The sequence below is a fragment of the Centroberyx affinis genome, unplaced genomic scaffold (assembly GCF_046629955.1).
Source record: "Centroberyx affinis isolate AG114_WGS23_722 - 3 ecotype Tasmania unplaced genomic scaffold, CSIRO-AGI_Caff_v1 ptg000906l_1, whole genome shotgun sequence".
NCBI classification, from domain to species: domain Eukaryota; kingdom Metazoa; phylum Chordata; class Actinopteri; order Beryciformes; family Berycidae; genus Centroberyx; species Centroberyx affinis.
The window spans coordinates 43,921-58,748 of NW_027279490.1; the positions used below are offsets into that span (position 1 = coordinate 43,921).

Sequence of the window (14,828 nt, forward strand, 5' to 3'; positions counted from 1 at the left end):
GATCTTACACACAGACACACTCACAGACACACACATACACAAAGTTTTAGACCTATCCTCAGTGCATGGCACAAGTAGCTGTTGTAGCCCCTGTAGCCTTGCTGTGAAAAGATTTGAGTTGATAAAACTAGAGAAAGGCCTTTCTCAAACTTTAATCAAAAGTACAGTCCACTCCTGAAACGAACACCTTTCTGAAAACAAATCTAGGACAATAACAGCAATGTTTGAGAAGATATCAGTATCACTATCGCTATGGTTGCACTTGTCATTTTAATATGGCTTCTGTCATCCCATCGCGTCAGGATGCATTAAGTGACCGGTCCAGGCGCACAAACACTGGATCTTCCTCACATCGCTATCGGATCTTCAAAATCAGATATGGAAGAGGTCGGGCTCACAATCCAGCCAAAATGCATATAAGCAATGTAAAAAAAGATGGAGAGGGAGAGCTGTGAAAATCTCATAAAATCTGATCTTTGGAAACTCAAAAATCATGTGTAAGTGTAACAGTGTAGTGTAACTGTAGCCTATAATTTTAGATGTGTGGTTTGACAGTAATGCTTTAGAGAGTGAGAGTGAGAGTGGTTAAGTAGTTAATAAAGGTTGATGAAACATGTTTCTCTCACATGCTGTGCCTCTTCACTGGCTGAGGTCTGTCTACTATTTAGCTCTAATGAGACAAAACTATGTAATGGAATGATGGAAGTGTAACGTGGATGGAAGTGATGTTTTAGTGTCTGGTGTTACAGGTGTCATTGATACCACACTGATACTACACACACACATGCCTAAATACTGTATGTAGATGAAAGATGGAGAAAGAATACCTTTTTTTTTCTAGCCTCATGATTATAACATAAGCCCAAAAATGATCATTACAACATCATAAAAAATGTAAGCGATCCAAAAGAACAATGTAATATTAATCTACAATGTGATAGTTTCAGAAGGATGATGAAAACGGTAGATGTGGAGGAGAGAGAAAATCACCAAAGTTTAAGTGTCTCTGTAAGCCCAAGGTCAAGTGAAATGACAAAGGACTCCACATTTTAAATGGATAACTAACTTTTTAAACACCTGAAAAGTGGGAACTGGAGGGGAAAGTGCCCACCAGGACTTTACAGGGAGAATCAATACTGACTTTGTGAGTCTGTGTGTGTATGTGTGTGAGAGAGAGAGAGAGCGTGAGTATGTGTGTGAATGTGTGTCTGTGCATGCGTGAATGTGTGTGTGTGTGTATGTGTGTGTGTGTGTGTGTGTACAGTACTGAGCTCAACAGAAAAGTTTGTGTGGTTGAATCGGTAGAAGGGCCAATTGGCAAGTCTGCACTGGGCTGCCAGCCAGCCACTGGGCATGAGGTGAGGAGAGGGAATGGCCTCACTCCATCACCAGCTGAGTAAGTGTGTGTGTGTGTGCGCGCGCGCGTGTGTGTGTGTGTGTGTGTGTAAATAGCCTCAGTCCATCAGTACAGCCATTCACCGGTGAGTGAGAGCGTCAGGTCTGTTCCGCTCACTCCATCACTGAGTGTGTGTGTATGTGTGTGAGTGTGTGTTTGTGAGCAATACAGGAGTCATGGTTATTGATGGGTCTGGGCGCTCAGTCTAATCTCTGCGGCAACACAAAGTGCTTGGATATCCACAGGAGAAATAAGACAAGCTGCCCTGTGACATACACACACTCACACACACACACAGTAACATGCAGTATTTAATCTTTGTTTTCACGCAGCCTTAAAGATTGCCTGGAATTATAACAAACCAGATTAAACCAGTGAATGTTGTAAATGCATATAATGACCAAATGAGTCTGTGAAATTTAGATGTCATTAAATTTAGCACCAATTACGCACACAGTGACACACACACACACACACACAATGTGGAGGTGGAAAAACAATTAGAACTAGGCAGGTTGATTTTGATTCTAATTGGAGCCCTCGCTGTGAGCACCACCTGTTATCCTTCACAGCCAGCAAACATGAATGTGGAGTTGTCAGTCCTGCTCAAGTTTTTCACTCAGTCTACTGTAATCTAAATTCCTGTCATCACCAGTTTCTCCACAAAGTGCTTAGAATGAATCGGTTGAAACGTTTCGGTGATTGATTGACGGCATTTAGAGAATACATTTTTATTGCGATTACAGTCAGGCGTGCCATGGGGCTTGGGGGTCATGGAGACAGATTTCCACTCATGTCGCTTTGCCCAAGACCCATAGCTTATGGAAACAAGGATCCAGCCGTGCTATTTTGATGTCACTCAGCAGTCTTGCTTTTCGCCGTCTCCTCCCATCCGTCCTTTGCATAGTTTCTGTCCCTTCCTCTGGGCTTATCCTATCCCGATTTTCGCATACTTCTTTTTACATCTTTTTACATTTGGGCCTCAAACACACTTGCAGTTTAAAACATTTTCAGGATAGTTTCACTTCCCTAAAACCATCAGTTTCACTCTTCCACTGGTTGGTGAAAAGGTTTTACAGTTTTTGCTGATTGCTTACACACTGAAAGTGAATGCTTAGACAAAAGCATCAAAACCTTAACTTTTGTAACCATGCCTTAAACAAAGGCACCAAATGTACAAACACATTTTCTGCTTTGCACTTTGTTTGCAATTCTGCAACACAGTTCTTGCAAAACACTACACACTGTTTCTTACATTAGACACTTCGTTCAAAAATGAAATCTCTTGCAATCATTGGGAAAACATGTCTATTCAAAATGCAAAACATACCTGAAATTGGCAACACCCACACTCACACATAAAAAAACGTATACACTAATTGAACACCAATCAGTCTGAGCCTTAGCACTACAAACAGGCCTCAGGTAAGCTCACCTCTTTTGTGAGAACTTTGCAAACATGGAGGCAGTCAGAGTGAGAGGAGGAGGACATATTTTCGATGACATTAGGGCCACTTTGGTGGACCATGTCATAAATCATGGCCTGACGATGAGGGAGGCTGGGCAGAGTCCAGCCCAACCTGAGTCGCTACACGGTAGCATCCATAATACGGACATTTAGACTGGAGAACAGGTATGTCTTCAACTTTCTACATTAGACTGTACCTATGTAATTGTTGCACATCATTCTGCATCACAGGACAATACAATGTAGTCCAACAGTATTAGGTCTATGCTCCTCAGTGAACAAAAAAAATAGGTATAGTGCTGTGAAGTACATGTAATACAGTTTTGATGTTACTGTGTACAGTATGACAGTAGAGTATGTAAAAAAGAACCTAACCAATGACATCATGTTCTAGCATTTTCTACAGAACTGCCAGACGACCTCCTGAGGGTGGAAGGCAACGTTTGTTCACCCATGAACACGAACTGGCCATTGTCAGTATAGTGTTGGCAAACAACACCATCCGCCTACATCAACTACGAGAGCAAATCATCACAGATCACGCAACATTATATATATTATAATTATATTTTATATATATATATATATATATATATTTTTTTTTTTTTTTTCTGAAGCGTTTCTATTTTTGTGTTCATTGAAATTTGAGTAGATGTACTGTACTGGAACAATCTTTCACAGAAGCCTGTATGAGAAAATTAAAAAGGTATACAAATTACTAAAGACAGCAGTGTTTTGTATAAAGTACATCAGTTTGTTGTTGCTGCTTTGAAAATGCCTTTTTGAAAAAGGATTGCTAGTTTTGACACAATGAGCTAAATTCTGCAACAAGTTTGTAAGCAATCACAAAAAACTTGTATTTGAAATACCTCAGACCTTTTTTGGAGACATTTTGCAAACCACTGAAGGATTACACTTGGCTGCAGGTGTGGACAGTGAACAGTTATCAAGACTTTATCCTGAGATTTATTTATTTCGCCATACCACCAAACCAGTCTGCTCCATTTTAGGAAAATACATATAATCCTCCAACTTGGTAAGCAGTGAGGGATGATTCATGACTCTTGCCATAGTTGCATCATAAAAGGCAACAACGTGATGATGAGCTTTCTATGGTTTTCACAGCTTGGTAACATGTAATGTCAGTCGAAAGTTGCGAAAACCACTTAGCTGTTTCCAAGATGAAACCCTTAAAGATGTGCTAGTGATACGCAGCCTCATTCTCTCATTTTATACTCGGCTTTCGTGGGGCAAACTTAAACTGAGAAGACAAGATTTGGCCGTAACATTACTGGGTCCTTCCTAAACAGATGTTTAAGGACATTACACCCTGATTTACACCCTGATCACTGGAGGAGCAACATTTTCTGCAATCCTCCATTATTTTCTTCCCAATTCTAACTCCATAATCTCTCCAGAATGTACTGTATATACTGTATGTGTTCTATTGCACACACATGACTACAGATTTAAAAAAAAAATAGACTTGCATTTAATCATTTTTTTCCTGAGGGTAAAGTGGCGTCTGCCTGCTTCATTATATGCGTAATGTATGCATTTACATACATGAGCAATTTAATTATTAGTTTCTTTTCACCTCTCTCTCTTTTCCCTTATACTTGTCATAATTACCCGATATATCTCTATTGATGATGGATTTTAATGATGGTGGTAAAAGTCATTATCATTAATGTAAGCGCTACAGCACATGCACACAGCCCAGTTAGGCAGAAATAGAAACAACACACACACACACAGACACACACTTAAAAATGCTGCGCTACATTACAACCTCCTCCTCTCCTCCTCCTCTTCATCTACAATTCAAATGGGACCCGCGCGCAAATTATTTCTGCCCCAAAATTCCCAATTAATTTTATTCACTGTGTGTAAAATATGGGGCCACTGCACAACTGTTCTTTGCTGAAACAGTGGAGTTAAATTGCCAGGAAGCGGGCTGACGATGCTCGCCCAGCGTTGCGTGCCCCTGAGCCGATGGCACTGTTAGCATTTCAAATTGAGTTACACGGCTAAACAAGCAAAGAACTGCGCTAGTGCTAACTCATCTGTTTACAGCAGGGCCAGCCTTGTTTGTTCTCCTTACGTGTGTGTTGGGGGGTGTGTGTGTGTACGCTTCTGCTCGTGATTCTTTGTCTTAATATGAAAGCAAATTACAATTCTGTGTGTGTGTGTGTGTGTGTGTGTGCGTGTGTGTGTGTGTGTGCGTGTGTGTGTGTGTGTGAGAGAGAGAAGGTATCTGCACCCTTGTATTTTCTCCTGTCCCAATCTCTATGAGTTTGTCTATGGGGCTAAACACTCATCATGTAAATCAGTGTGCTATTAGGGCCTGGCTCCTCTTCCTCTGCTTTCTTATGAAGATGAATTAAGAACCAAGCCAGTGATAAAGGAGAGAGGGGAGGAAATGAAATGAACTCTGTGATTAAACTGCTTTGCTATATGGGCCTCTTGGCACAGTATATTTATCTTGTGTGTGTGTGTGTGTGTGTGTGAGGATTGGGGTTCACATAATTTGAGTGGGTATGCATTTGTGCAACTTAGGTTATCTATTATCCTTTACAAAGTCACAGTTTGTCTTAATTTCCAATTATTAATTTAATTGATGAATTTAAAATTCAGTTCAATTCAGTTATCAGTGACACATTTTTCAAGGTGTCACTTTTTTGCAATGGTGGATGTCTCATTTGGATATCTCATCACACAAAACACACAAACTTACACATGCACACATACACATTTATATGTGCATGAATCTACATGATCTTTGTGTGTGTGTGTGTGTGTGTGTGTGTACTGTACATGTGGAAGTTAATGTTATTTGTGAATCCCTATGTGGTGCACTTCCACAGCCTTTTTTCTTCACATAAGGTCCAAAGACCGATTTAGTTATTTTAACTCAGTCATGATTGAGGTTATGGTTATTGCAAATACATGTATGCATGTATGTTCTGTGCATGAAGTACTAGGTCTTGTAATATGACTATCTGTTTGAATGGTGCATACATCTCTGTTCATCCACTGCATTTATGCGATGGCTCCATTTGTATGTATGAGTTTGTTGGCAGGTGAATTAGTGTGAACCTCCATGCACATTGCGGTTCAAGCTGCCTGACTGCAGCGTAATTACCATAAATCAAATTTACATTTGTCATGTAATTTAGCTCTCATCTTGGTTTTGCGTGGTTAATTTTAGCGTCCACCACAAATAAGATTTATTGTCCTTCGGATTAATAACTGGAACACACACACACCCACCTACATACAGGCCTCAAGGGAACATCACATTGACACCACTGTGTGTGAACATTTGACACTCCAGATACCGCATTTCGCCCCCCATCCTTCGCTCCTTCCATCTCTCCCTCACTTGTTCTCTTTCACTCTCTTTCTATTGTGATTACCAGTCAATTTACTGGGAAGTAGATGGTCTAAATGCATTGCAAGAACTCCTCCACAGGACAGCTGTCACAATGCAACCTCCAAACAAAAAATTACTTTAGCATGGAGTGTGATGTGCGAGAAAATATACTGGCAAACTGTGAGCACTCATTCATTAAGTGGCCTCAAAGATAAAACTTTGACTTTGTAGGATAAGACTCTGCAGGCTCTTTCCCACCAACCAGCTGTGTTCTGGATGGCAGAATCCTTGGGCTTGACTTGCACTATGTAATCAACTGGATTGCGTATATGTGCCTGTTTTTCACACAACCCTCTCAGCTGTTTTTGAATGTTTTCCTCCTGCGAAACGTGACCGCTGACATGCCACTGCTCTTCCATCAGCAGATAACACATGATACCGAAACCCAGTTGCAATGTGCATGTTCAAATGAGATGTGCTTTGTCTTCCGGTGTTATTTCATGACAGCTGAGAAGCATAAAGTCGACGTTTGTAGTTGGATTTTAATCATCAGCACTTGTGTTTATTATGCCATATTGAGCTTTTATAGCAAAGTTATGGCTGACTGTTGCAAAAGTATCTTTCGAAAACAGTCTAATAATCAGCATTTATTTCTTTTATTTAATTTAATTTAATTTCAATCCCAACACTGTTTCCCTTGCCAGGTCATGACGTCTTCACTGTAGTTATGCTGACGCTACTGATGAGGCTTCATTAGGAGTGGAGAGCTTGTCAGGGGAAGAGAATCCATGCGGAACGAAGCAGCTTCCAAGAATAGACAACAACTGCATTTTTTGTTTTGTTTTTCTGTTTGTAATCTGTATGTCCATCAGTACCTGTGAGTCTGTCTGTTTGTCTTCCCTTGTCCTGGCTGTCTTTCTGCCTAGTGTTTTCTATTTCTGTCTAGTTGTGTCACACTCTCTCATAACCTGAATGAGTTTTTAATTGCATTATGATTACTGCTGCACTTGTAGGATGGAAAATGACCGGATATTGTATTTTTTATGAGACGGAGAGTGAGAGCGAGAGAGGGAGGGTAGATTCTACCGTGTAATATTCAAACCACTCTAGCATGTTATGTAGGATCTACCACATAAAGTGCGAAAATCGTTCAAATCAGGGTTATGTGATGTGTTATTGTCCCTTTGAGAGAGACAATGTGTGTGTGTGGGTGAGTGTGTGCATTCATGCACAGTGTCTGGTATTGTAAATTAGAGCAGAACAGCATTTAAAGGACAAGAACCTGAGTGTGGATGCCAACACACTAGGTATGAGATGAAAACCATCCATCACTACGCTATAAACCTGTACTACTACACTCCTACATCTGTGTGTGTCTGTTTGTTGTGTGTGTGTGTGTGAGAGAGAGAGAAAGAGAGAGCAAGAGAGATCGCGAATACATTTATTTATGTGCTTGAGTGTTTTGTGACTGTGCATACTCATGTGTATGTGTGTGTGTGTGTGTGTCTGGGTTGAATCAGGGTGCAGGAGGAACATTTGACTTACAGCAGGAAGACGCATGCTATCAGAATGCTAAGCAGCCGTTTTAAACAGTCTTAATATTGAGAATGCGAAGGCCAATAAATTCACTTTGACACTGTGCGCCGCTTCCCTGAACAAGGCTGCCACTGATCAGCAGGTACCCAGACACATTGGTTGTAAATACTGATGCCCTCACTAGTCAAAACAGGTTCCTCTTCCACTTTATCTACCCTAGTCTGTCCGTCTGTGGAGGAGGGAGGAGGGAGGAGAGAGGAGAGGGAGGGGGGGGGGTCATATATGCGATGAATGGAAGAGAGGAGCAGGCGGAAAGAGGAATAGGCGAACGGTAAGAGAAATGAGGAGAGAAATGGGCAAAAAAGAAGGAGAGGAATCGCCGGTGAGAAGGGAAACGAGAGAGCACAGATGAGAGGAATGGAGGGGGAGATGAATGGAAGAGAGGAAAGGATCAGAATAGATGAAGAGAGGAGGAGGAGGAGAGGTGAGTAGAGGAGAGAAATGGAGGGAGAGGGATAAGATGAGAGAGAGGTGAAGAGAGGAGAGGTGTTGGGAAGAGGGGGGCAAAAGAGAAATTGTAGACAAAAAACCGGAAGAGGAGAGAAGATGAAGGGATTGAGGTGAAAGAAAGGAGTAGCGGTGAGATGAATAGAAGACAGGATAGGAATAGAATAAGTGTAAAGGTGAAGAGCAAAGAGAGAGCGAGAGAGAGAGAGGTGCTCTCTGTCCACCTGTAGTTCATTAGCAAGAGAACTGACACACCATTCAACACTGTGTGTGTGTAAATGAGTCTGAATCAGTGCTGCATAGGACACACCAGTTGTCGTGACTGCCTTAATGGGGAGATGAGACATTGATGAATATGTGTATGTGTGTGTGTGTGTGTGTATTACATCACATCCTGTCATATCTTATTTCATGTTTGTGAGCGCTGACTTAGTATCATTCACATAAGCTAATGACCTCCAGTCCGCTCTGTGTGTCACTCCAGTCGGCCTAATTCACCAGTTTTTTTTTAAGCCTATTCCACTTGTCATGTTGCGTTTTAGCCTGATTTTCCTCTTTATTTCTCTGTGCGCTGCACAGTAGACAGTATTGAGCTTCTTATCTAACACGCAAGAGAGATTTATTTCCCAGATCTTTTAAATTGATGTGACTGCCAAATTGGCCCTAACAGTTATAGATGATCAAAATGATAAAAAAAAAAAAGACTAAAAGTACAGAAATTCAAATGTTAACTTAAAAAAAAAAAAAAAAAAAGTCCAAAATACATCAAAGCCCCCACCCTCCCCCACAGTTGGATAGCATGGAGTGTATGGCATTTTATTTTGATTCGAGAACCTTGTGTGTGTGCATCCTCAGATCACTGCACTGTAACTATGTAGTATAAATTCTGACTGTTGATTTCAGAGTGTCTCTCAAAACGTGAGGGCATTGAGTAATTTGCATGTACAGAAGCTCTGGTGGATATCCATATTCTGCACACACACTCCTGCTGCACACTCAGACACACACATCCAGCAGCAAAGGTCCGGTGGCATTCATAGGCAGCTGAGAGCGGAGCATAAGGCATTAATATTCATATATTATTACTATTCAGGTATCATAGCCAACTACTGTACAGTTCTCTTTAAGGCCGCAGTTAGCTCTTCAAAGCAAATGGCTTTTTGAGTATCTCCATATTTATCATAAAGCCCTGCCTTTCATCATAAAGCCTCCTGCTTTTGTGTGTCTGTGTGGGCACACTTGTATAGTCTAGTGTTTTCTATATGTTAAAAAGCCTGTAACTGGAAATCTATATAATACCAGTATCACCCACATCTGAAACTGGAGAAATGCTCTCCCAGAGGCTTGTCGTCTCCACCAAATACACACACACACACACACACACACACACACACTTTAACTGCTTGAGGCTGGAGGCTTACTCTTCTGGTTTTGTATGTACTCTCCTCAAACACACACACACACATGCACACTCTTTGTGTGACGGCTTAGAACATGATGTGACAGTTTGGCCCATGGTCACATCCCCATGGTTAATATCCCTGTTAATCTGCCTCCCCTTTCCAGTCAACCACTACAAGCACATGTGTGTGTGTGCTCTTATGTGTGTGTGTGTGTGTGTGTGTACAGCAAAAGAGGTAGAGATAAGAGGGGAGAGAGTGTTGTGTGACGGAACATCGGGGAAATCACAAACGCGCAGCAATCACAGATTTTAGCTGTGATTTTAATTTTGCAGTGTGGATTTCTCCCTCCACCTGCCTACAGCATCTATCTGTTTCTCCCTCTCTCAATCTCCTGTTCCAAGCTGTTAAAATTCTGGACCAGCCTTCCGATCTCTTTGTATCTCTCTCTCTCTTTCTCTCCCTCTTTCTTTCTTTCTTTCTTTCTTTCTTTCTTTCTTTCTTTCTCCATCGCCTTCTCCCTGTGTTTACCATGCCCCTACACTCCTCCCTGTCCTCTCTCTCTCCCCCGTATCCTGTCTATCATTGTTGCCTTCCTCAGCTTAAGTAATCTCCCTCCGTCGCTGTGTCTCTCTCTCTCTTTCTCTCTCTCATCTTCTATCCATCCTTTCAATCTACTCTCTGTCTCTCTTTTCCTGACTGCTGCTTGTTTCATTCTCTCTGTTCCTAACATCAGTCCCCCCCTTCCTCTTCTTTTTCTCTCTCTCTCTCCCTCTCTCTGTGACTCTCTGTCTCTCTCTCTTTCTCTCCCTCACCTTCCCTCTCTCCCTGTCTCTCTCCATTGCTCCCTCTCTCGCTGTCTGTTCTTCCATGAAATTAAAGCGCTCTAAGCTGCTGTTTAATCAGTCCCTGTTTGGGAAAGTGCTGCGATGACAGAAACTGTCCATCCCGAGTGCTGTGTCTATGTATGTATGTGTGTGTGTATGTGTGTGTGTGTGTGTGTGTTTATGCAAGTATAATTCTATATGCGAGAGAGATGCAAAGAGACAGTGGGACCACTATCTCTTTGCATCTCTCTCACTTTTCTATCATATAGAATTATACTTGCATAAACACACACACACACATACACAGAAGTGTGTGTGTGTTTGCATTTTTATGTGTGCGCGCATCGGTACACATGTTCACGTATATCTATAAGCGTGTTTATGCGTGTGTGTGTGTGTATGTGTGTGTTTGTGTGTTTGCTCCTCTGTGTGATGAAAGATGTGTGTAGATGGCCATTAATCCATAAATAATCAGTATTAGCGGGTGGTGTGGCTTGATACGGGGATGATTAACTAAAAAATCAGGATTGTTTACTGTTGGGGGCTGGATAAATGAACTCTGATCAACAAAGCTAATTAAATACCATTTACCGCCACAAAACAGTATTTAACGCCTCGGTCTCAGACATGGCGGAGGTGGGGAAGGGAAGGAATGGAGTCTGCGAGCTGGAAAGAGAGAGATGACTTCATTGAAATGAATGCATTCTCTGTCCACAAGTATTAGCCTAATGACATTGATTTTGTTGGTGCTATGTGCTCAAACATGCTTAACAGGATGGGGCTTGGCTTCCATTGAAATGCAAATGGTTTTTGACAGAGAATGACTGACTTAATGTGGCGTTAAAACGCTGGCAAGTGGGGAGTGCTAGTGGGTTGTGAGTTCAAGTCCGGGTCACAGCCTGTGTGTATGTACATTTCTACTGTGTTCAATGGGCCCAGTGTGTTTACTATGTTCTGTGTGTGTGTGCATGTGTTTCACTGTGTTGCCAACATCTGCAAATCTCCCTCTGTCTATTGAGTGTATCAATTTATAAGACCCTCTATTTCAAAAACCCTCACACAGTCAAGCTCTTATCAGGGTTAAACGTACAACAGACAGGGCAAATGATGAAAACTGCGATCTCCATACCAAACACACACTGACAGATACAGTCAGAAACAAACACAGGCATTAGTCTCACGCTTTTGTACATATATCATGCACATAGCACATAGTCTCAAACAGACCCACTACTGCAGATATAGTATAGTTGCACACAGACACACACACACACATTGATGCATAGTCATACACACAGACACACAAAGTAGACGCACTGCCGTAATTGATTCAATTGATTCATCAATTATCATATCAAATCAGATGCTCCAAATGTTGTTTTGATACGAGTCTGGATACGAATGTTGATATTGGTGATTAATTTTCATTCAGGCAGCATCTGGGCCGTCTACCCGACCCATCTGAGAAGAGGCCAGACTGCTGTGCTGGATTGTTTTAATAAATGAAAGTCGGAATCGTGAAGATTCGGATGGATTTGGACCATTTATACCACTCTTTTCCTCGTCAGGTTTTTCAATGAGGTCAGTTAATTCGGAGTAAGACCACGGGACCAATCTTTCTCAGCATAGCCTGAGGGTAGAGATATTTGAACTGCAAAATGGATGAGAAATGCCTAGCCACTCGTGTCCTGCTCCCCTGTGCGCACACATATTTGCAAATTTTTGCAGGATGTGCTCGCCATGCTGATGCATTTCTGATGGGCATATGTGCAAATCTGTAAATAAGTGTGTGTCAAACAAGCAGGAAACAAGTGCCATCCTGCAGATCACGTTGCCAAAAGTGCCTGTGCATCTCTTGGCCATAGCAACCATGGCTCCCAACCCCCCACCTCTATATAGAAAATTGTAATAATAACTTTAGAGGCAGCAGGCATTCTTCTGCCAGAAAGTGGTGGAACCAACCCAAGAGCTGTTCCATCAGTGACCTCTAGATGGCAGTAGAGGTCCAGCGCATTCCCACGCAACTTGACTTCTCTCTGTGGTTGCATGCGTGCGTGCGTGCGTGTGTGTGTGTGTGTGTGTGTGTGTGTATGTATGTATGTGCCTGAAAGAATGTGTTTGTGTCTGTGTGAGTGAGAAGGAGAGCTTGCGCGAGAGTGATCAAGCAGAAAAAAAAAATCCAGCAGTGAAAGATATTGGAATTTTATTTTACCTGTGCTCCCACGCACATTGTTTTACAGGCATTGGAGGGAAAATTGTCTATTCTAAATCTTGTTCATGCCACCATTTGTCTCTATAATCCACGACAGAACAATAGGCTGATGTGATCAAACAGTATCAGCTTGTTCCCTGGTTATTAAACGTCATGTCTGACCCAGATTTCTACACAGCAGTTACTGTCACACCCGCTACCTTTCCTAGAGTAGGATATAATAGAATGGGATAAAATAAAATGGAATGGCTCATAACGCTGTTTCTACGCAGCTTTAACAAGGCAGTCGGCGTTGCTGTCAAACTTTCCACCTAAGCTAGAATAAGCAATTCATCATTGTCCAATAGAGGCTTGTCTGTTGCTGTAACCTCCTATATTGGTTTTCCAGTCTTTCTCTACACCTTCCTTCCCCTTCTTCACTCTCTGTCTGACTGTTTTCATCCAAGTGCTATTTGTCTGTCTTTCACACTCATTCTCAGTCTCTGTCTCTCTCTCTCTTTCTCTTTGAAACTGAAGCTCCCCTCTTACAAAGTAATTCAATTTGCTGCTCTTTGCAGTGTTGTCTTGTACTTTACTGTATATTTTGTTTATTCTGAGTATAAAGCGTTGGATGCCTTGCTGCAAATCACATTATACAATGAATCTGTGTGTCTTTATTCTTTATTTATTTACTTTCTTTCTTTCTTTCTTTCTTTCTTTCTTTCTTTCTTTCTTTCTTTCTTTCTTTCTTGCCTTGTTTCTTCAGCCTCGCCATCCATCTGTTCTCCTGTCCATCTGTCTTTTATTTTGTCAGGTGATTATCAGGGTCATCACCAGAGTGACTGCCTGCTCAGCTGTCTATCCTCTCTCTCTCTCTCTCTCTCTCTCTCTCTGTCAGAGCGCACAGGCCATCAGCTTGAGCTATCTAGAGCTGCTCACACACATTCCTTCACCCTCCTCTCTCTCTCCCTCTCTCTCTCTCTCTCTGTCTCTCCCCTCACATTCCACCATCATCTCTCACACTCATCCATCTCTCCCTCCCTCCCTCCCTCCCTCCCTCCTTCCCCCCCTCCTTCCCCCCCGTGCTCAATCTCTCAATTTCTCACTTGGCCTTTTTGTCCAGCCCTCTGGCCTCTCTCCCTCCACAGATCTCTCATTATCTCTCCGCCTCTCTCCCGGTGACACCAGGTGACTGGCTGGCCCCTCAGTTCCTGACACCTTGATATTCTCCCCTCTCTGTCTCTCCCTTTCCTTCACTCAGGCTGCAGTTCTCTTTATCTCTCCCTCTCTCATTTTCTATCTGCCTTTCCGATCTATACACCCCCCCATACCCCCCCCCCCCCCCCGCTTTCTGTTGTCCTGTCTCTCTGTCACTTTGTCTCTCATTCTCTCTGCTGCTCTCTCCATCCTCATAGTGCTTCTTCAGTGTTTTTTTTTCCTCCTCGCTCTGTCACTCATATATCCAATCTCAAAAACTTAACTCAATCCTCTTTACTCCTGTGGGATATACTGTATATATATATCCGTCTACATTGAATGGCATTCATCTTTTCCCATATTCCTATTTCTATAAGTCAGCATCCATCTCTCTCTATCCCTCCTCTCATCTCTCTTTCATTTTCTCCCTTGCTCTATTCAATCTATTTAATCTTTCTCTTTTTCTTTTTTTTATATCTAGTGAGTGAGCAAGTGAGGCAGATAAAATAGATAAAACACAGGCAGAGTATATTACAATGCACACGCACACACACACATACACGCAGTCACAAACGCACAGTCACATATGTACACACACACATACGTACATACACTCCACACTCACACTCCATCCTCTGTGGGGCCTTCAGTGGAGAGTCGGCGGAGAATGAAGACATCATTAGGAGAGTCCAGTACTTGTCCATGTTCTTGTCCCACTGTGGCCTATAGTGCTGGCAGCGGTCCTCCTTCTCCGTCTCTCTCTGCTCTTGTCCACTCTGCCTCCTCATCATCTAGCTCACATCTCTTAGACCGCGTGTCCACTGAGAACCTCTCCACATCCTTGGCTTCGCCTTCTCATTATTTTCAGCGGATAGGACGTGCTGTTGGATGTTCCAGACAGCACTGAGAGCTAATCATGTTTGCAGCCCT

At 42.3% G+C, this 14,828-nt stretch overlaps 1 protein-coding gene across 1 annotated transcript in view; it reads left to right on the top strand.

Moving 5' to 3' along the window:
* The window catches only part of LOC139645804 (cilia- and flagella-associated protein 337-like), a 41,749-nt gene extending 27,122 nt beyond the window's left edge, over nucleotides 1-14,627 (top strand). The window contains exon 20 of the mRNA XM_071521647.1: nucleotides 14,549-14,627. Coding sequence (XP_071377748.1) covers nucleotides 14,549-14,627 — 79 coding nt within the window. The remainder of the gene's footprint in view (nucleotides 1-14,548) is intronic.
* The last annotated feature ends 201 nt before the right edge of the window (nucleotides 14,628-14,828 follow it).